General features: G+C 27.4%; 1 protein-coding gene across 1 annotated transcript; it reads left to right on the top strand.

The window, feature by feature from the left end:
* The first annotated feature begins 661 nt into the window (after window positions 1–661).
* On the top strand, window positions 662–22774 carry Gsc (Goosecoid). Its single transcript, XM_065501565.1, has 3 exons — window positions 662–1441; window positions 5868–6202; window positions 22538–22774. The coding sequence occupies exons 1-3, from the start codon at window positions 715–717 to the stop codon at window positions 22772–22774; spliced, it is 1299 nt and encodes a 432-aa protein (XP_065357637.1). The 5' UTR covers window positions 662–714.
* Window positions 22775–23461: the final 687 nt, after the last annotated feature.

The following is a 23461-nucleotide window of genomic DNA, read 5'->3' as shown; positions in this document are numbered from 1 at the left end:
TATGAATTTGTATTCAGTTATTTTGGGTTTTAGCCATTTCTAGCCATTTTTAATTCTAAATCTAGCCATTTTCTGAGCTGAAGAGTTGGCAACCTTGACATGCATACATAGAGAGAGAGAGTGTGTGTGCGAGAGCCAGATTATTTCTCTAATACTTGAGATATTTTCAATATGGTAGCATGTTAAATCAAAAAAGGGGCGTGTTTTCAAGGGTATGGTGTTTAAGGTATTAAAGAATGTTGTTGAAAAGATTTTAATAGACAAGTTGTTTGGAAGTGCGTAAATTTAATGCACAGCACATCAATTTCGGATTTCAAACAAGCAGGAAGTAGCGTGCGATAATTTAAATAAGTGTGGAAATTAAAACAAATATTTAAAAGTGTAATAGAAAAACAAGAAAAAAAATTAAATTATAAAGTTTTAAAAAAAGAAATTATTGAGCAAAAAAAAAATAAACGAATACAACCATTAGCAATAATTTAAAGAAAAAACCATAAGTGTGTGTGTTATATTTTAAGCTAAAACAGTTGTTTAAAAAAAAATAACAAAATTCTGTCCTCACTGTGGCCTGCTCCAGACCAACTTGTTGGTAACTTGGAGCCTAAACTTAACAATTCAGCTAAATTTAAAATTACCGTCATACGTACACCCAACGCCTCACCGCCCCTGGATATAAACTCCCTAAACCCCTCTAAACTAAATAACAACCACAACATGGTGGAGACAACCTCACCTCCCAGTGGATTAACCATAAAACGTTGTCCCTCCAGTCCCCTAAGTGATCATCATCTCAGCCAGCATCATAATCTGCATCAGCAACAACAACAGCATCAGCAGCAACAACAACAATTGCAACAGTTACATCAGCAGCATTTACAAAATAATATCAACCAACAAAACAATCCTACACCCCGTCATAGTCCCCGCAGTCCAGCCACACCGAATGCCGCTTATCTAACCACCGCCATGCTTTTAAATTCCCAACAATGCGGCTATTTGGGCCAACGTTTGCAATCGGTATTCCAACAACAACAACAGCAGCAACATCAACACACCCAATCACAAACCCCCTCCTCCGATGATGGCTCTCAGTCAGGCGCCACCATTATCGATGATGATCGTATTACTTTAAGAGACACTGCCGTCGGTTCGGCCACTGCCACTGCTGCGGCGGCTGCCTCTATATTTAGCATTGATAGTATTTTGGGTTCCCGTTCTGTAAATCATAATAACAATAATAACCACAACAATAACAACATTATCATCAATTCAAAACGATCCGAATCCCCCACATCACCCAGTTCAAACTCCAGCTCGGCTGCCTCAAGTCCCTTAAGGCCGCAACGTGTACCAGCCATGCTGCAACATCCTGGTTTACATTTGGGTCATTTGGCTGCTGCAGCAGCTTCGGGATTTGCTGCCTCACCTTCAGATTTTTTAGGTAAGTTTATAAGGGTAATATGATATTTTTTTGGGGGGGTTTCTGAAAAGGTTAGTTTGAATTGTTAAGGAGCTAGTATCATAAGAAGATTAAAAGTTTAGCTGAATGAAAGTTGTACAAAAAAAAACTTAGAAAATCTTTGTTTTAACTAGAAAAGAAAACAAAATGTTTATTTAGTTAGCATTACACACAGAGAAATACGTAAATATATTTACTTAGTTAAGTAAACTTTGTTTAATCTTAGAATTTATAATTAATCAAATCTTTAAGTTTTTTCTAATTTGAATTTAAGCTAATCTTTAAAACCTTATTAGTTTACGGTTAATCTTGAGACTTTTTGCTATTCATCTGTTAAATCCAACAATTTTGGCAAATTCTAATATTTGAATAAACATTAGAGTTTGTTGGTTTAAACAAGTTTTGCTAACTTGAGATTCAAATAGATTTTTAAACTTTTGAGAAACCGTACTGACAATCCATGATCGGATGATTTGTCTTTAGTATCTCTTTAGAATGAAGATCTGCTGCTGTGCATTAATTATCTCGGAAAAATTTAATGAACGGTAGATAAACCTTTTTGAACAGTGAATTGAACAAATTTTAGAAATCATAAGGATTTAAATGTTTTTTTACTTTATATACAGCTTCTAAGCTTAATCTAGTTTTACTGACTTATTAAATTAAAAACCAATAATGTTACTGTACTTTTTCAAACTTTTTCAATCATTTTTGAATCTTTTAGTTACCTTTAGCTAATCCTTGTATAGTTGTTAAACTTTTGAAAAAATATTAATGTTTATTTATTTAAAATCCACGATCGGATGATCAGCTTCCGAATTGCTTCGATATGAAAAGCTACAGCTTTGAAAACTTAAAAGGAAACTTCTTTAAATTTATGGATTAATATTTAACCAATAACCACATAAGATCTACAAATTCAAGCACTTGAAAATATTTTTGGAATTTTACTTGAATTCAAATATAATTATGTTTAAATTGACAGAGTACCGCTCAAAGTACTAAAAATATCAGAAAATAAGTGCTTCCATCGTAAATGAGTCAAATCAGTCAAGTCCAGCCTGTTCTTATTATGTCAGTCATATCTTGATTAGTTCAAGAACTGAACGTTCTTGATAATTTGAAGCACCGAAACTTCTGCGATTGGACTTTGTAAAATCATAAATTTCAACAAAAAATTTTATTGGACGGCAACAAATCCAAATGTGGTTCAAGAAGCAAAAAGTGATCGTCATGTTAAGATCAATGGTTTAATGGTGGAATACTAGTTTTGGGCATAATTAAATGGATTGGAGCTTTAGGAGACGCAGCTGGTAAAACAATTGATCAATTGAAGGGGAGTTCAGCAAACAAGTCGTATGGCCACATTGCTCATTCTATTTGACACCATTTGATTTCTTTTTAACGGGTTACGTTAAATCCTTGGTTTATGTCAACAAGCTTTTAATAACAAGAGTAAAGGAAAATATTGCTATGAAAATTATCCTTCTGTTCACATGAACCTCATTGAATTCTATAGGAATTCGCGAATTAAATTCAGCCTGATATTCCAATTATTCTAGATTTCTGCTTTATAGTTCAATTCAATGAGCGCTCATTTTAGTTAATAGTTCAAAATTTAACTAGGTAGCTCATCTAGTTCAGTCGCTCTTTTATTAAACATCATGCAATTGATGTTTGGTCTACGGGAATAATAGAAATCATTTAGCTTAATCAAGTGATTCGTTCAATTGTACTAGTTCGTTCATGAACTACGGGAATAAAAGAAATCATTTAGCTCAATCAAGCGAAACGTTCAATTGAACTAGTTCATTCATGAACTACCCAAGTCTAAATTATTCTGTGTTTTATTTGGATAACAAATTGTTATGATGTTAACATCGTCATAACAAAACCAAATAGTCTATTTATTGAAACAAATTTTAATTTGCTCTAGAAACAAAATTTCAATATTTCTTGATATAAAAAAATCCAAAAAAATCATTGCCATTATTGATATGAAAAAGTATTAGACAACAACAGGAGCGGGGGAAAGGAAATCCCCCGTCCAAAAGGTTTTAATATAAAAAGGACAAATGTAAAATAAATTTTACTTTATATTCTCCCGCAATGGGTTAACCTGGATGCCTGGACAATACTCAATTAGGTGTCATTAAAATTAAAAAAAAATAATTGTTCTGTTTGATTTGATAAAAATTCAAACATATTTTTAATATTTTATTTATATTACACCACCAAATTCTCGGTCAGATGGTACTCAACGCATTAAATTTCTCCCAAAAATCACTAAAAGAAAAAGCTTTACCCCACTACAATGGTATCATTGGTGGGATCCAAGATTGGGCAGCACTTTTTTAGCTGTCAGAGTTAAATTAACATCGTTTAACATCTTCTGTTTTGTTTTATTAAAATTTAAAAACACTTGCCATATTTTAATTCAAATATTGTTATTTGTTAAAAATCTCCATTATCATAAAATTTAAAAGAATCGTAAATTTTTCGGATTTGTTTTATTAAAATTCTTAAATATTTGGAGTATTTTAATAAAAATATAATGTTTTTTTAGTATTTTCCGTTTGTCGACAAATTATTTAAACAAATTTAAGATTTATAGTTTTAAAGGTTTTTGCTAAAATAGTTTGTTAACATTTTAGCTGCAAGTAAAGAAATTTAACATAAATATAAATAGATTTACTTATTAGAAATCTTTATGATAAAAATCTATTAAAATTAAAGTGAAAAATTAAAATTCTAAAGAATTTGTTATTCTAAATTGATGTTTTTACCATTAAATGCAATAAAACTAAATAAAATTTCTTTTATATATCATAAAATAGAAATTATTCATAAAAAATCGATTCTACTCTTTATGCATTTCATAATTTTGCATTTAATTCCTATAAATCTAAAAAAATGTGTGTATTTTTTACCGTTTCCTCCCCCTCTCATAATATTAACATTTCATTTAATATATTCCTTTATTTATGGCTGACTTAATATGCATTAACAGAAATTAGGCTTTTAAATGTTGAAGTTTCTTTTTTTTCTGACTAAGTGAAGTAGTTAATCGCCAATTCCACCACCATTACATCACTTACATAACCACCTTTTCGCACTCTTGCACTCACCTGTATTTGAAGGACCATAGAAAATTCAAACAGCCTGTGATTTTTTTGTGTGTTGTGTATTAAAATATCCTAATAATTTGTGTAATAAAAAACCTTTGCATACCCACAGAAATCTTCTTGATGCCTGAAGTAGAAATTTTGTGGGGTAGAATAAAAAAATAAAGGAATAAAAATCAAATCATCTTTTCCGGTTTATTGCTTATTGCCGCACAAATCGCTTGAGTGAGTTGTATAAAGAATTGTGTTGTGGCAACAGCATAATAAGCCGTTTTTATGATTTTTTTTTAATTCAAAAGTCTAAAGAATGTAAGGTACATATTTATTTGCCAAGTTATTTTATGTAAAATCTTCATAGTATTAAGTATGATGACTTGTATTGTGATTATATTTAAGTATTACATATTCAAAAGAAGAAATGGAAATGTAATGGAATGTTTATGATTTGTTTTGTAATCTTTTTAACAAAGAAAAAAAATTATAAACGTTTAAGTTTAAAAGCTTTTTTCTTAGGTTCATCACTGTGTTCAAAAAGCTTAAGAAATTATTATATTTTTTCCTTAAGAGGCTAAAAAGCCTTTTATAGAGGTTGTTTGAAACTGTCAAAGATTTCTGGATTTAAAACAGGATTTATTTTTTTAAATATTCATTTTAGTAAGATTCCGTTAGCAAGTTCTTAAATATTTTTATTGATTTTTTTCTGATATTTTAATTTTTATTTAAAGTTTTGTTAATTTTAAATTATTTTGTAGTTATTTATTGATTTTTATTTGTTACACTACAAAAAACCTTTATAAAGTTATTAACATCCAGTTGGCATCATTGATTAGTTCACACACAAAGACTTGGCATTACTTTTAGCATCAACTGTGTAGCACAGTTGATGCTTAACGTATTATATGCATTTTAAAATGTAAACAACTAAACAAATGTAAGACTTTCCTTTAATTTATGGAATACAAAGTTTACAAAGATTGGAATTAGTGCTGCTGTGTGTTATTTATTACATTTTAAATAAACCATTTTTTTGTTAATCAAATGTTAAAAATTTCACGAATTTTCCTTATTTTATTCATAAATTATTTTCTTCTTTACAAAATAAACAAATGCATGGAAAATATCAAGTTACTATGAATATTATTACAATTCACAGAATATATAAAAAGCACATTTTTCTTGGCCACTTTTTACATCCACCCCTCATAACTAAATTTACATATATCCACATTTTGGTAGTCAATATTTAACTGTAAAAAATCTTGTTTTTTTTTCTTATTTTCCAGTTGCGTATCCCAATTTTTATCCCAACTATATGCATGCGGCTGCGGTAGCTCATGTAGCAGCCGCACAAATGCAGGCTCATGTGAGTGGTCATAGTTCTAGCATAAATCACAATCATGGTCATGCCCACCACATGCACCATGGCCATCATGGTCATCATATGGCGGGGCATTTGGGTCATGGACCGCCACCCAAAAGAAAGCGTCGTCATCGTACAATTTTCACCGAAGAACAATTGGAACAATTGGAGGCGACTTTCGATAAGACCCACTATCCCGATGTGGTGCTGCGAGAGCAATTGGCTTTAAAAGTGGATTTAAAAGAAGAAAGAGTAGAGGTAAGTGCCACACATTGTATATGTAACTAGAGTAAACAGAAAAAGGCTAAAGTTTTGTTTAGAGGGTAATTATAATATTTTAATTATGCGGTCATTAGTTAGAGGAATTCATTTCCGTTTCCTTGAGTTTGTATATTATGTTATGTAGGTTTAACATTGAATCTATGTGTGTGCGGTTTTATTGTTAAAGCGCGAAACCAATTGAGTGCAGTCATGTGAGAACAATACTTTATTTGTTTAGTTGCTGTTTCTCTTTTTCTTTTTTTTGGGAGAAATTTATAACGCACAAGCAGGATTTAAAAGGCTTCTAAGTTTATTTCATTATTATGTTTTTGCTTTGCAAAAAAAAATATATAAACGGAAAACAATATTATCTTGTTTTTGTTTAATGTTAATGATATAAATGATACTTGCTGCTGCATCACAGATAATATTGAGGTTAATTCGAGTCGGAAAATAAATATCATTTCAATGCTTTTTATTGAAAATGTAAACAAAGTCGCTTGTTGTTGTTTGCTAAAGTGTTTTTGTGTTTTACACACAACAATCCCAGCAGCATGATGATAAGTATTACTTTTATATTTACGCCCCAGTTGCCTGGGAATCTGGCCCTTAAGGGTGGCTTAATGTTTACTTTTTTCTCATTGTTTCCTTTTGCCACCCCTTATGGGTATTAATACAAATTTCTAAGCGTTACCCAAAAAGTACTTTCTGTTATTTTTTTCAGCTTGAGGATTTATATTTAAACGTGTACATGCAAAGTATGTTTGGTATTAATTCCTTTTTGATAAACACTTTTAACACACAAAAACCAACAACCTTAAAAGCATTTTTTTTATTTTTTTCTTTATCTCCAATGAGTTTTTAAAAGTTTTTTTGTTCTTTCTCGTTACTTTACCAGTACGTATTTGTCATTTAGGCCTCGGCTTTGTAAACAAAATAAATAAGTAAACAAACAAATAAAGAAAGAAAGACATTTGATTTTTGGTTTGACAAGACAATTTGTTAACATTTATTGCTTAATTAAATGTTAAACAGCAAGTAAATTTATCTATACATCACACATAGAGCAGAGAATTTGTAGGGGTTCTCACAAGTTTAGTTAAAAAAATAAAGAAAATTTAGTAGAAATGTAAATAAAAGATGGAAATCGATTTCGAGAAAAAAATTCTAATATTATTTTCTTATCTGCTAAATAGTTTCAAACATATTAATTTATTTTATATTTTTTTAGTATTGTGCCAATTTTCTTAAATTTTTATTTTTCTAACCTTTAATAAGTTAAATTGATTACAAAAATCTACTTTTTCCTTAAACTGGCCTTCATTGTTAATCATACCTGCACAAATTAGCAACACTGAGTCACCTTCTTCTTCTTGTGTCGTCCTGCACAAATTGGCAACACTGTTCTTCTTTGTCTTGTGTCGTCTTGTCATTCAAAACAACAACAAGAAACACATACACATAACCTACAAAACAATGATGCCAGCATAGAGATGCCATTTAGCCAGGGGAAAATCGATTATTCCCTAAAACAGCTTTTTATAAATATTTCTACTAAAATTAAGAATTTTTTTAATTACTCAGGGAATAAAGAAAATAATTAAATTTATATTGAATAAAATAAAAAAATTTAATGAAATAAATTTGTGTTTAATATCAACAAAAATTATAACTTTTTTTTCTCAAGAAGGTTGAAATATTAAACGAAAAGCAACAAATTGACATTAAATACAAGAAAATTAGGCCAACCTTATTTATTTATGATAAACGTGGGCGAAAACCATTAAATCTAAGCATTATATAAAGAATACCCCTAAAAATAATTTTTTTTTAAAAAAGGCTAACATATTGTAGTAAATGACGCTCCAACAATAAACAAACCATAACCATTATTATAACATCATAATAGTAACAAAAAAAGTGCACATTCATAGTGATTCAGACCTTTTTTTGGGCTCTTTAAATGACAGCAATTTTGTTTTCTTTTTATCCTTCTTTTGATATACAATAGCAGGATTTAGTTTCAAACTATTAACACATATAAACAACAAACCTGTAAAAAACACCGACAATAAGATTAACTACAATTAAGGTTATGGATAGGGAACATAATACTAAAAGAAAAACCTCAATATTGGTGGTCTTTTTTTTTACAAAATTTCTAAAAATATTTTTCTAAAGAAAAGTTTTTTTTTATTTTTTTTTTTTTGATTATTTCAAACTGAATATTATTGTTTTTAACTGAAATGTATTTTATATACTTTTATATATTGTTTATTTAAGTTGTTTGTTTTTTTGTTTTGTTTATTTTGTGTAAATTAAATCAAAATTAAATGGCAATCAAGTGGAATCAGCAGATTTCGTATTTGTATGCAACCAACACTTTTTGCCCTAAGGACTGGCAAAATGTAAGCCTGTGTATGTTTGAGGGCGAAATGTTAAAATTTGATTAAACCACCCCAAGTGGCAAAAAACACTTACATTTCGAACACTTGTTAATAAAGTTGTTAGCCCTGTCTAGCTACATACACATATACTTGTTAAATAAACAATAAAAATAAATTTTTTCTAAAATAATATTTTTATTAACCACATTAGAACTCAATATTATTTAGGGTGGCATTTGCGTGGTAATTTAATAAATAATAAAGGTTATAATAATTAAATTAAGGGATAATTTCAGTTAAGAAATTTTATAAAAACAACATGTTTATTAAAAGAATTTTCAAAATTTTCAAGTATGTATTATAAAAAATTTGAATTTACATTTTCTAATTGAAGTAAGTAAGTTATATTAACTTTATAAATTAAAGTTTAGACTTCTTATATAATACGTTCATTTCAACTTTATTTAATTTTACAAATTTTAAACGGCTTCCATACAAATCCATGATTTCTCTAAGTGTTTAAGCAACACAGGATAAACATAAACAAACTTAACGTTATTTATGTGAGAGAGGCAACAAAAATAAAACATTGTGTTGAATAAGTGCTGCCAAGTATTAAAAGCCCTGGTTGATAATAAACATGTCTTGACTAAGTGCTGCCAAGTATTAAACGGCCTGGTTGATAATACACATGCCTTTATAAGTGTGACAGAAGAGTCATAACCGAAATCGAATAATTAGCAAAATATTAGTGAAAAAATTAATTATACTTTTCATTTAAAGTCTTTGTATATATTGAATTGTTTAGCATTGCTAAATCTATTATATTTTTGCTATAAAATCTAAAAATATTGTAAATATTACAATATTAAGTCATGTTTGCCATAACATACTTCCATATTATTTATATACATTAGGATGGTTCAACATAATTCGATTAAGAAACTTAGGAAAGTCTTGTATTATGCAATTTTCCATAAATAGTAAAATTTTCAATAAATATATTTGCAAAATATTTGTAATTGCATTTTGAAACTTTAAAGCCGAAGCTTTAGAGTTAAACTATTATATCAAGTATAACAATAATCTATTCCCATAAATAACTTCCCTAATGTTTATGTAATTATTATTATTCTATAATTCTACTCCCTCCCTGTTTTCATAAAAAGGGAGTGATTGCAAAATTTTAAATTTCATTAATAGCTAATTATATTTATGTAAATGTATGCTTTTGTGTATAGGTTTACTTTTTTTGGATTTTATTTTAAAAATATCAAATCAAGCGTTAAATGATATTAAAATTAAAATTTATATATATACAAACATCAGTTTTTTTTTTTGCGTGTGTGTTTTATTGTTACATAATTAAGCATATGTAAAAATATTTATACAATTAAGACCCAAAATCCGCGCCATATTGAGTTTTAGCAAACATACATCATGCAAATACCAACAAACACACATGTAATAGTGTAAATGTGTTAATGTTTTTGTTACAATTAATTTTTTTTTCTCAAATGTTTTTATATTATTAGTTAAATCAATATAATTATAAAACATAAATCTGTTTTTGTTATAAAATTTAAAAAATACACAAAATATATATATAATACGTAAACATTTTCTATAAATACTGGCATTTGTAAGAGAAGTTTAATCAGTAAATCTGGCTAGCAGGCAGAGTTGTAATTTATGTAAGCGTGAAGTTAACTGTTAAGAAATTAACAAAATGTCACCCTTTTTTCCACCCCTGTTTTTTTTTTTTGTTTAAACGTAAACAAACATTTAAATGACATTTATAAGGTTTTACACATCTTGATGACAAATAAATTATAGTGTCACTTTCAATTTGCAAGTGATAATATATTTAAAACATTACCAAAACACCCACCTTTAAGTTCTTAAGTAATTGGGTGGTAATGGTGGTGTTATTTTTTGTTGTTTTTCGGTTGTTAAGTTACTTAAAGCTTAAAGCCAAATACTTAAACATATGTTAAATGTGTATTGGAAGTGATTTTAAATCTATGACAATATTGGACATTTACTTTGGTAATTAGGCTTATTAACGCTGCTGCATGCAACCTTTTGGATGTTATGAGAGTGAGTTTTCCTTATGCCATAACATAACAATTTATAGCCAGCCACCCTGGGGCAGCATAATGTGTGGACAATAGTGTTAAGATTTTGTATTATTATGTTTATTGTAAACGTAATAACGTTAATAGTTACAAAATAATGCTAAGGTAGTGTTATATTTTGCCTAAGGTTTATTGCTTATTATTATGTTAGGTGGGGACAGGGAAGGGGATTCGGATTAAATTTGTTTTATAAAAAAAATTTAAGTAATTGTTGCAATGAAATTAATTTAAATAACTATTACTGAAAATGAAGCCATACGAATTTAATAAATAGATTGACAATTTGGCGATATAACATATTTTTTTTTAAAATTTTGAGAAATATCGATCGTAGACAATAATTTGTCTCAACATGAATATAAAGTGGGCGAAATCTGAAACAATGTTCTAAACTACATCAAATTTACGTATCGTTTTACGTATAATCGGATAAAAAATAGCTTTAGTAAATTCAAGGTTTAAGATTTTTCTATGAAAATATTTAACAATTTGTAACAAATTTTAGTTACAGAAAGGATGTAATGTAATTTATAAGAGTATTTTTTACGAATTTCGAGTATTGTGGGTCCGATTAGTATGACACTTGATACAATAGTCCAACTCTAAACATTTCAGTCAAGTCGTAAAATATTTGTTTAGTATCTAATTTGTTTAATTGTTGTAATAAAAAACTAAAGGAAATTTAACTTATCCAGCATTTTATGTATTAAACTGTATTTTTACAGTTTTTTTAGCAAATATTTTATAAATTATTTTATTTATACGCAATTTCCTGTTTACTTTTATTTAAATCATGTGGCAGCCTTGTTTATTTAGTGTGTGAGAGCGAGAGAGAGATTGATTTCTTTTGTTAACATTTGTTGTTTTAGTGTGTAAGTGCTGCCTACTTTGTAATTTGTTTGCGGATTGGTAGTTTATTTAAGAACTAAGCTGATGTTTTTTAAATTTAAATAATATAAAGTTGTTTTAATAACAATTAATTATTTTCCAATAGAATATATTTACAAATTGTTTATATTTTTTAAGAATAACATAATTTCTTAAAAGAAATCAACATTAAGATATTTTAATACATTTCTTTTATTTATTTCTTTAGGGAGACATTCTTTTGAAATGGATTAAAAAGCTTAAATTTTACAAACTTTATATAAAAGCCTATATCTTTCTACAAAAATCATATCTAAGTTTAATTAACTACCCTCAACATGCAGTTCATTTTTTTTAAATTTTTTATTATTTTAAACTCCCTTGCACGCGTTTTAACTTTCTAATCCTATAATTTTAGCCACTAAATATCAAATAAATTTTTTTCACAAAAACGACCCTTAACATTGAAAAAATAAAGTAAAAATTTTACTAACATTTTTATAACTTCAGGCCTTTAAAATACACATGTTCTACAAACATTGCAACACGTGTAGTTATTAAATAAACTTTAGGTTTTCCAAAAAAAAAAAAATATAGCAAATTAAATAAACACAAAAATAAAACGATTTATTTAGAATAAAATGGCGCACCATGACTTTTTACATTTAAATAAAAAAAATTAAAAATGTTTAGCAAAAAAAATCAAAAAATAAAAGCACTGATAGTAAAACCTCTATGTAAATACCAAATTATTTGTAGTGGTTTCTTATTTTTCTATTTTGTGTAAAAATTTGGGCGAATGTGTGTGCAATTCTGTTTACCTTGACAAAAATTACTATGGAATTTTTAAAAGGGTTAAAGCTTATAAAACGCTGATGCATATTTGTTGGCTGCAACAACAACAGCAACATCGCGTTGCTGTTATTACGTTAACAAAGTCCGTGGCATGAAATCCATAAAACAAACATGCCACAAGCAGTTGATTTTTAATTAACGGACGGCATATGAAGCTGATACTATTATAAACACATACATACATATTCTGTTACTTACACACAGTATACAAAATGTATATATTTTGTTGCAAAGATCTTTCGTAAAGAGGATATAGTTATTAAAGAATATAACATACATATGGTTGGCAACACCAACACAGCGAAATGTGGTTATGTTCAAAAATGATTTTTATTTTTAATAAAAATTAAAGGAACTTTGAATGTAAATTTAGGTAGGAACTAATCACAATTATTAGTTTTAATAAATTCACTATATATTTATAAAATAATCAAATTGCTAACAGTATTTTACCACAATTGATTTTATATCATAGATTAAATATCGTATAATCCGCATTTTATTTATTAAGCCTAATTTTTTTAACATTTTTATTGCAAATGCCATAAATTATATTTTTAATATACAATTAACGGTTTAAATTTATTTAAACCATGTGGCAGCTTTGTTAAGTTAGTGTGTGAGAGCGAGAGAAAGATATTTAGTTCTTTTGTTTACATTTGTTGTTTTAGTGTATAAGTGCTGCCTAGTTTGTGATTTGTCAACAGGGTTGTATTTTATTTAATAATTAAGCCTATTTTTCTTTAATTTAAATAATATACAAATATTTCAATAACAATTCTTTCATTTCTTATACAATCCATTAACAATATTTGATTATTATAAATTTTAACAAATTCTCTACATATATATTTGGCTTAAAGTATTTTGTATATAAAATTCTATATAAATTGACTTTAGGGAAAAAAATTTAAAGCTTTTAAGATAACATTTATGAATATTTTAAGAAATATATTCTAATTCAATTTAGTACTACAGCTATAGCAAAAATTCTTTTAGAATTCATGTTATTCCAAAAATCTTAAAAAAATAAGCCTCTGACTCTGGCAAAAACTGCAGCCTACAATTGCAGCCAAACAGTTTGTTTATCCATGATTGTAAAACATGGGCTATTCTGTAACAACATCAGTATGCTTCATCAAAAAACAACAATAAATCCTTCAAAAAGGACAACACAGAAAAGTAAAATTTAAGCATCATCAAAAATTATAAAAACGCACCGTTACACTTTCACACACACATCAATATCCTTACATATAGGGACAGGATGTTACCGTATAACGGGATTAAAAACTAACCGCTTACATATGTATGGATATGGCTTAAAATAACTGACCCCCTGGCCATGTTATGACTACAGCCATTTTGAGAAGATGAAAAATTTAAGCAAACAATATTTTCCACAACCATATGCATATGTATGGGTGTATTTGTGTGAGTGTGTGTGTATGTGTGCATATTTACATATACACCCCCAACTAACCATAAATGCATAAGTCATTTTTGTATGTGTTTGTTAAATGAAATTTTAGGATTCCTTTTTTTTCCAATCCATTGTATTGGCAACATTTAATGTTATTGGCCACAATAACAAACGAGAAATTTTCAAATTGAAAAAAATCTTTTTTGTTGAAAATTATCAAAATTTTGCGCTTCGTTAATCCCAGCAGATGTCATTTGATTACTTTGTCCAGTATGGGCTATAGCAAACAAACCAACAATGCTAATTACCTGCTCTTTTTGGGGGGCTAATGTTACTTGTGTACTTCAGTTTAATGTAGTTTTGAATTTTTTGAAAATAAAAAAAAAACACTTGGATACCTTTATGTCATGTCCATGGAGACTTAAAGGGGTAAAAGGGCCACCCATTCCTGGTATAACATCCAGCATTTGTTGACTATTGAGGTCGTTAGTTATTGTTTGAGCATCTCTATATACATAGGTAGCAGTCAAGGATGTGTGTGGAAAATCAAACAGGAAATTGATTAAAAGTTGGCAATTTGCAAATGTTAATGTTTGCTAGTTTTATTTAACTTTAGCTTCTTTAAAATAAATCAGCTTAAAATAAACATTAATAATAGGAAATTTTCCAATTTTCGCAAAACTGAAAAATACTATATGGAATTATTACAAATTCTTACTAAAACGCTTTGGCTCTGAAGATTGGAAATTCCATTGCAGGAGAAAATTGACTCAGCAATAATTATCTTTCTAAAAGGATAAGATTGATTAGCTAATATCGATTAGTATTGAATTTGTTTAATTTTTTTATTAAAAAATCTCAAGAAATTTGATTTACCCTGCATTTTATTTATTAACCCGAATTTTAACTGCATTTTTTAGCAAAAATTACATTAATTATATTTTTTTAGCAACAACATCAAGCTGTTATTTAAATCATGTGGCAGCCTTGCATAAGGCAGTGTGTGAGAGCGAGAGAGTGAAAGAATTCTTTTGTTTACATTCTTGGTGATTTTTAAGCAAGATGGTATTTTATTTAAGAACTAAGATGATCATTTTAGCCCTTAGCCTTTACTCATTGGTTAAAATGGCTAATAAACTGTTTTTAATGCTTTAAAATAGGACTTTGCTTCTTTTGTCGGTTAAATAAATATTCAGGATGTATTAAATTTATGTGTAAGAATCATAAAACGCGTTTACATGGCGAGTTTAATTTGTGAAGTTCAGGATAAGGTTAAATTTAACCTTATCCTCAATTAAATAATATAAAGTTGATTAATTTTTTAATATCTACTGGTATCTATTTACAATCTATTTATATTTTGTATAATTTTCTTAAATAATTTCTTAAAAAAAAAATTTTTTTTGTTTACTTTTGTTAAAGTTTATGCAAATGTGTAATTTGTTGGCATAGTATGATCTCTTTTACAGTACTTTAATAAATTAATTTTAATTTTAACCAAATTTCATAATGGTTTTTTGTTACATCTTAATTTTTTTTAAAAATATTCAATTTTATTTCACGTTTATCATGAATTTTAATTTCTACCTACAATTATAAACTCAACTTTATTGACTTTCCAATTTTCTCTACAAGTGGCTTTTTTCAATTCCTAACATGACTTTTGTTAAATATTTCATACAATACGAAACTAACTCAATTTACATAACTTAAATTAGTCAAAAAATTTGATGCCGTTTTCATGACATTACAGATTTCCAACAAAATTAAACTAATATTTAATTTAAAGGCAGACAGCAACTGAAAATGAATCACAAGCTCACTCCTTCCTAAACACTTGAGAGAAAAAAACTGCTAAATATTCTTAGCAAGTCGTTCTTAAACACACACAAACATTACAACTATTTAAACTTAAGCTTCAGAATAAATTTTATTTGTTTTTTCCTTTTTTTTGATCGTAAATATTTATTCAATTTTGTATTAAACACAACAACAGCAACAAAAATTAAGAAAACAGGGTTTAATAATCAACTCAAATCACTACTTGACCGTTTTGGGATTAGTTGTATTTGAATTTTAACGCTTGGCCGCCACAGACAAATGATGATGATATTTTCTATTGTTATGATTATATTTTAACTCTCCTAAGAGAAAGAGTAAAACAATAACAGAGAGGCTATACTACTGGCTGTGTGGCCAACTATTTTGACATTTAGCTTCATCATTTACACAAATATTGATGATGATGATGATGTTTTAATACAATGAGAATTTTAGAATTTAGAAATCAAAACAAAAATCAATTATTTACTTAACAAAACCTCTTTTCAGGCTCCTTCACTCTCTCTCTCTCTATCTTTCTCGCTCTTATTGGCAACCACATGAAATAAGTAAACAAATATTATAGAAATATGTACGGTTAATATTTAAATATCAAAAAATACCTTTTCTGTCCTCTTGTGTGTGTTTGTTTGAATGTGTACTTTTCGATTTTTACAGGATGATTGACTCCGATGTTATTGTTCAGTTTGTGTATAAAGGTATTTTGTAGCTCTTATTGTTGTCTTTTTATTAATATTTTTGTTTTGTTTTCTTCTTTTTTTTTTGTCCATGATCTTGAGTGTAATTTATGTTAATTGTATGAGCTACTGTTTTTTAGTCCCCACAACCACTTAATAGTTAAATAAAAAAAATAGTATGAATGTCTGTATATTGAAAGATAAATTTACATTTATATGGCAGAGAAGAGACAACAATCAAAAAGATTTTCTGTAATTATTACCACTTATGTTTTCTGTTCAATATTCTTAAAGTCACCACCTCACCACACCACGCATAGGGTTTAAGTTAAAGAAACAAATGATTTCAAAAAAAAAAACGCTTAAATTTAAGTGGCCATAATATTGTATGCTAAATACTAGAAGCCAAATGAATTAATAATCGTAGCAGTAGAAGAATGACTTTTCTAAAAAAAAAAATTGTTTTAAAATAAATCTAAAAAAACCTTAAGGCTTTAATACTTTAGGTGGAAAACCGGAGAAGTGCATAGCAACATTTATGAAATTTAAAAATTTTTAATAAAAGATTCGAACAATGTTGTCAAACTAAAAAAAATATTAACCGGTCTACACGTAACATACTCATTGTTTATAAAAATAATTTGCAAATATTTATCATAACAATTAATGACGTTTGTTGTCAAAACAAAGTTGTCTGAGCAAAAGCACCAACAATTTTGTCATAACGAAGCAATAATATTAATAAATGGGCACTATACCTAATCATTTTTCATTTTGACAATCATTTTAACGTTTATTATGAAAACAAATTTTTCCTTGTAAACATCCAAATTTCAGAGCCGATGCGATTTGACTTAATTTATCAGAAATTGAATCGCAATTTCGATCTACAACGGATATTTTAATTTAAGTTATATTTTTGCCAGATCCCTTTTTATATAAAACGCATTCTATATGAACTTTTTAACAATTTAAAACGCACAAAATTAAAATCCATTTCATTTTCATTGCGGATTCTCTAAAGCTCTGTTTTTTTGAGAGAATTAAGTTTTAAATAAATTTCATTTTTTTAATGCAATTTTCATTAATCAAATGGCAGCCCTGCTGTGTTTTGTGTTTGTTTACATTTGCTAAAGTGCTGCCAAATTTGTGATCTGTTTGCATATTGTTTAGAATTGAAGGTCATTATTTTGACTGGAAAAAAATTAATGTTTTTGCCCCTTCTGTATACTTTACGACAACGGATATTTATTGTATATAAATTTGGTATTAAATTCAAGATATTGTTCAATATTATTTAAACATTTTTGGAAATACTTCAATATTTAATATTAAAATTAAATACTTGAATTTAAATTATATTTTTGACCGAATTCTACAATTTTAGAATAATTTTCTTTATTTATATTTATGATGATAAAAATGAGAAACAGGGCAACAGTTTTTGCCAGAAAAGAACACGGCTCAAGTTTATTTAAAAATATTAATATTAAATATGTTTTTATAGTATTTTTCTCACAAATTTATTAAAAAAAACCTGCATTTGAGCTCCAACTAAAGCTATTTTAAGCTGTAAAAAATAAAATATGTGTCTTGTTCTCAAATTCTTTTTATTTTTTGTTCAATTTAAAAAATTTCCCAACTGCTTGTTAAATAATATAAATTTAAAAAAAAATTCATAACTGTCTCTTTTAACATTCATTAAAATTTGTTATAAATCTGTTACTAAGCAACAACAAAAAAGGGAAATAGTTCAAAGGTTAAATTTAAATTTAAGCTAAATATAAAAAATACCCCACTATCATTCAACGGCAAACTGACAAGCCTTTAATAAAAGGCACGAGTTGTTTGGTATTTTTGTTTTAATCAACTTTCATTTGTCAACTTTTGTTGACAAATAATTGAGACAATTCATGCATTTCCTGTCAAATTGCATTTATGTTACAAAAAAAAAAAAAAAATTACGTACTCACACAAAAACGAATGAAATTGCAAGGATTTTAAGAGAATGGTAACACAAAGACAATTCTATATACTGGCATGAGTATCTCTTTTATATACTAAATACATTTTGTACATTTATGTATTAAAATATCCCCTTTTTAGTTGTGGAATTCACCAGCTATAGCTATTGCCTGATTTGATAGAGCTGTTTTCTCTTGTTTGAGATTTGGAGTTCGCACAAAAAAGAGGGTGTGTTTTTTCCTGCAGCTTAATTTTGTTTTTTTTTTTTTTGTTTTGAGCTGTCAAAGATGTTGTGTATGTTTGAGTAAAAGCAATCTGTATGTGTGTGTTAATTTTGAAGCAGGTGTCTGTGTGAAAGTTTTTTGGATGGTTGCTTGATAACTCCTTAGGCTATACTAACAGCTTTTCTGCATTAATTATCCCAAAAAGCTTTATAGTTAATTATTTAAATGGAACTCCACAACAATAATCATAACATAAGGACTTATAGATAGGATTTATGTATGATGATTTCACTTAAGGATCAGAAAATGATAACATTGCTATTTTGTTTTGGGGGAGTTGCGGTTTTTAATTATGAAAATTATGGTGAGAATTTAGTTAATTAGGAAATAAGGAAAATATGTTGTAAACTATTAGGAGATTTAAGTTTATTTACATGAATATTTTTAATTTTTATTTTTGCTAATTACGCGTTGACCATTTCATTGCTTTAAGCGTTGCCAACCTATAGGTTGTAATAATGAAATTGCCTCCACTATGCATTATGAAACCCAGAATCTAGAAAATATATATCATTTTAAGATGATACATATTTTACAAGACTTGTGACACCACCCTAAACTAAACTATAGCTTCTTCTATAGCCATGCGAAGTTTTATTAAAATCGCTTTGCCACTATGCAATGCCTTGCCAATTCTTTTAAAGCACTGCATAATAGTTGGCAATACACTTATACAACAGTACATTTACGTTTATTTCAACTTTTCCCAATAATTTTATTATTTGTTAAGGTATAAATAATAAACTTTTCTAATTGATTTAGATTCTCCATTTTTTTGTTCTTCTGCAAATTGCAAATGTTTTGATATTTTCAATTATTTTGCTGTGTTATTATTATTGTTATTGTTTTAACAACAAACGTTGAAAAAGTTTATTTAACAGAGAATAACACAAAATAAATGAATACAAAACGTAAACAAATTTTAACAGCTAGAATAATTACAAATTGTATTTTCTATTTACATTATTTGCAATCTATATATACAAATATATATATATTTACTAAACATTTATAGAAATGAACAATATTGCATAAATATCATTGAAAATTGCACTTACAAAACGAGAAAGCGAAAAAAAAAGAAAAAAACTTTAGCCAACATAAACATTGAGTGCAAAAATTCCCACAATGTTTTTAATAAAGAAATTTCCCCAAAAAATAATAATAATAATAATAATTGTACTTTGTAAATGACTAACCAATGTTAGCCCACTTAAGGTTAGGGGTTGAGGGATTTTGTATATATCAAAGTAGTCCTTTTGTGTTTATTTAGCAAATCGACTAAATTTATTAAAATAACAGTCACGACTCAGTCAAGTGATTTGTATAGAACTGTATAACAGCTGAAGTTTGTGTGTTTTTTTTTTGTCCATATGGAAATTATTTGCTAAAGAATTGTGTATTATGATGAGTTAGGAACTGAAGCACTTGATCTCCTTTAACATTTATTATCCTATGATAATATAAGAATATCAAGAAATTTATTTTTAAATTTAAAAATAACAAAGTTTATTAAGGACGAAGAACACAGGGAGAGCAGCAAAATATATATGTAAAGCTTTATATAAAAGGAAAATTGTAAAAGAAAAAGAAAATTTAAAGGAATTTGTTAGAAAATAGAAAGTAAGCAGTTTAAATTTTTTTTTGGTTTTTCTTTGAAGTGAAAAAAAAACATAATTTTAATAGCAAATAAATTAATAAATTGTAGTTTGGGGAATTTCATAATTTTAATAGCAAATATATTAATAAATTGTAGGTAGTTTTGGAATTTCAAATCAGTGTTTTCAAAGTTTAAAACAATAAATATAAGCTAGCTCAATAAAAAAATGAAAAATATTGTAAATTTGGTGGAAAATCTTAATCAAATGTAAATGTTTATATATCATTACAAAAACTATTAAAGTATTAACACAAATGTCTTTTAAATACTTTTAATTAGATACCAAATTTATCTGCATGAGCATAAAAAGTTCAAAATTGTTTTTTAAACATGAAACAGGCTTATAGGCAACACTGTCAACATATCACAAATTTGGCAGCACTTTAACAAGTGATGTCTATACTTGACAAATATTTATCATAACAATTAATGAAGTTTTTTGTCAAGACAAAGTTGTCTGAGCAAAAGCACTAACAATTTTGTCATAGCGAAGCAATAATACTAATAAATGTGGACTATACCTAATAATTTTTTATCTTGACAACCATTTTGACGTTTATCATGATAAAAATTTATCAGGTATAGACAGGGGCTTATAACCACATCTGATAGGAAGTTAGGATACCGAAAATCAGTTTTGTTTCGCTTAGAATGCGAACGAAATCTTTCTATCAATATTGTGAAACAGGCTATGAAACTCTAAAGTGTATTTAATTGAATGTTAACAAATCTAATCAAGTTTAAAATATCCAGCACAATCTTTGTTTACCAACATTAATTAGAAAGAGAACAGTTATATTTCATTAAAACACCACTACAGCCGGGTGGCAACTTAGCCAACAATTTAAGCTCCACCCCACCAGCAAACGGGCAAATGAAATTTGTTGATTCATGTCCGCTGATTTCAAATGAACCCTTAACTAAATAAATATCAAACTCCTAAAAACAAAAACATTCAGAAACACATACTATATAGAAAAGGGTGGAGTAAATTAATGCTGCTTTAAGAAAACATTAAAAAAGAAAGATTCGCATTCAGTCCCTAAACCCCCCACCAGGCGTTCGTTGGTGATATAGTAACCAAGAAACTTTTCTTCTTAACAATTCCTTTAAGAAAAAAGAAAACAAACAACATTATTTTTAATAAATTTAATTACAATTATAATTAAAAGCCTAATTAGCTATAAAAACTGTTGCTACTTTGCAACACCCTGCATAAAAACAAAGAAGAAAAAGTTTAAAAAGAAATATTCATTCAATTTACTTTCAAAGAATTGTTAAGTAAATACAAGTACTAACAAGTTGAAAAAAATGGCGTTATTAGGTTTAACCTTTGGTAAGCAGCAAATCTGAAAAGACTACAACGTGCAGCATAGAGTATGCTGTCTTTATAAGAAGGAAATCGTTCTCTAGGCAACCATTTAAAGTATAAAGAAAAAAGGAAATTTCTGTTTTTTACGCTTCTTATAATAAACAAGTAAAGATAAAATATAAACGCGAATCCTTATATATGAAATTCAAAGAAAGTTTGAAAGAAATATATGTACAATATATAATAAGCCCAACTCACTCCCCAACCTCAAATACCCTCTCACCATGGGCAAACAAAAAGAAAATACAACCCTGAAACGCGGATATGACATAAATATTGTAATAAAAAAATAAATAGTGGGTACGAGTAGTAACAAATAAACAAATATAATATGTATATTATGGAGGTATATGTAATACCATGTAGTTTTATGGAAATTTTTTAATTTGAAAAACGGATGAAAGTGTTTTTGAAGCCATATTTATAATATACAACAATACGCTCAAATGTTAGAGAAAAAAAATTATAATAATGATTATGAAGCCTTTTAAAGAAATTACGCAAAACTCTAGTTTGGTCACATTATTGAAATATTAAAATAAATGCTTTAAAAAAAAAGTCACCCCTCAAAACATTTAAATTTAAATATTTAAGAGCAGATTTTCAAGTTTGTTTTCTTCAAAACAAAAACACTTGTAACATAACATAACCTAATTATAACAATCTCTAACTTTCGCTGTTACTTTCACACTCCAACACAATTGCCTAATTACCGTTAATTAAATGCGTGAAAGTAACAAGCAATTTTGGCAATTAATAATAACAAGACTTTAGTTTTTTAATTTTCAAACCTTTTTTTATAAATACATACATATTCTATTTACTATTTACTAATTAAACTCTTGTTTTCTATTACTTTTAGGTTTGGTTTAAAAATCGTCGTGCAAAATGGCGCAAACAAAAACGTGAGGAACAAGAACGTTTGCGTAAACTGCAAGAGGAACAATGTAGTGGCAGCTCAAATCCCAACAATAATGTAACAAATAACACGGGCATAGTCAATCTCAAATGTACGCCAGAGGATTTTGTCACACAATTGCAAATAAAATCCGATCCCAATTACAGTGATGGTGATGAATCAGATTTAGAAGTAGCATAAAAACAAATATATTTTAATCATTTAAAAAATTTCTGTTTTTAATTATTTAAATTCTATTTAAAATTATTTTTGTAATTTCTATACCTATAATTGTATATATTTAAACAAAAATAACTCCAATATCTTCAATTCTCCTTTAAAAAAAATTGTAAATTTGTTAAAAATTAAAATAAAACGTCGCTGCTCATTTCCAACAATTATTCGCCCTCGTTTTATAGATACTCATTAAAACTGTAATTATTATAATTAATAATGGAATGAAGACATCCTCTTTACTTTAAAGTTTATGCTTTAATGTAGGTATTTTGTAAATATTTATTTTTTGTTATTTTTTTATATACATAAATATATTTTTTACCTTAATTTAAATGTAATTTTTGTTAAATATTTTAATTATTTATCATAAGTTTAATATTTATAATATTAGTAAATACATAACACTCATTTAACTTTCAGTACATTTAAAATATTTGTCTCATGTTGGATTAAATCCAATTGTTCCTTTTAAATAATTGCAAAATATTTTCAATAATTTTAAATTGAAAGTTAAATGTTTGTTACACCAAAAGTCAGTGTGTGTTTTTAAATGTAAGTTTAAATTAAATAATGAAGAAAAAAAACCTAAAATAAAAACGAAATAATTATAACAAATTAAAATAGAAATGGTGTTTGAAATTTTATTTGTGA

Source organism: Calliphora vicina, chromosome 2, assembly GCF_958450345.1.
Source record: "Calliphora vicina chromosome 2, idCalVici1.1, whole genome shotgun sequence".
In the NCBI taxonomy this organism is placed as follows: domain Eukaryota; kingdom Metazoa; phylum Arthropoda; class Insecta; order Diptera; family Calliphoridae; genus Calliphora; species Calliphora vicina.
Note: the sequence above shows the minus strand (reverse complement) of the source record. Positions and strands in the feature narration are given on the sequence as shown.

What these genes read in the sequence shown, in the direction of transcription:
- Gsc (XM_065501565.1), top strand. Translation starts at nt 715, where the DNA reads ATGGTGGAGACAACCTCACCTCCCAGTGGATTAACCATAAAACGTTGT. An exon ending in CTCACCTTCAGATTTTTTAG is followed by an intron (nt 1,442 to 5,867) that starts GTAAGTTTATAA and finishes CTTATTTTCCAG; the next exon opens with TTGCGTATCCCAATTTTTAT. An exon ending in TAAAAGAAGAAAGAGTAGAG is followed by an intron (nt 6,203 to 22,537) that starts GTAAGTGCCACA and finishes TATTACTTTTAG; the next exon opens with GTTTGGTTTAAAAATCGTCG.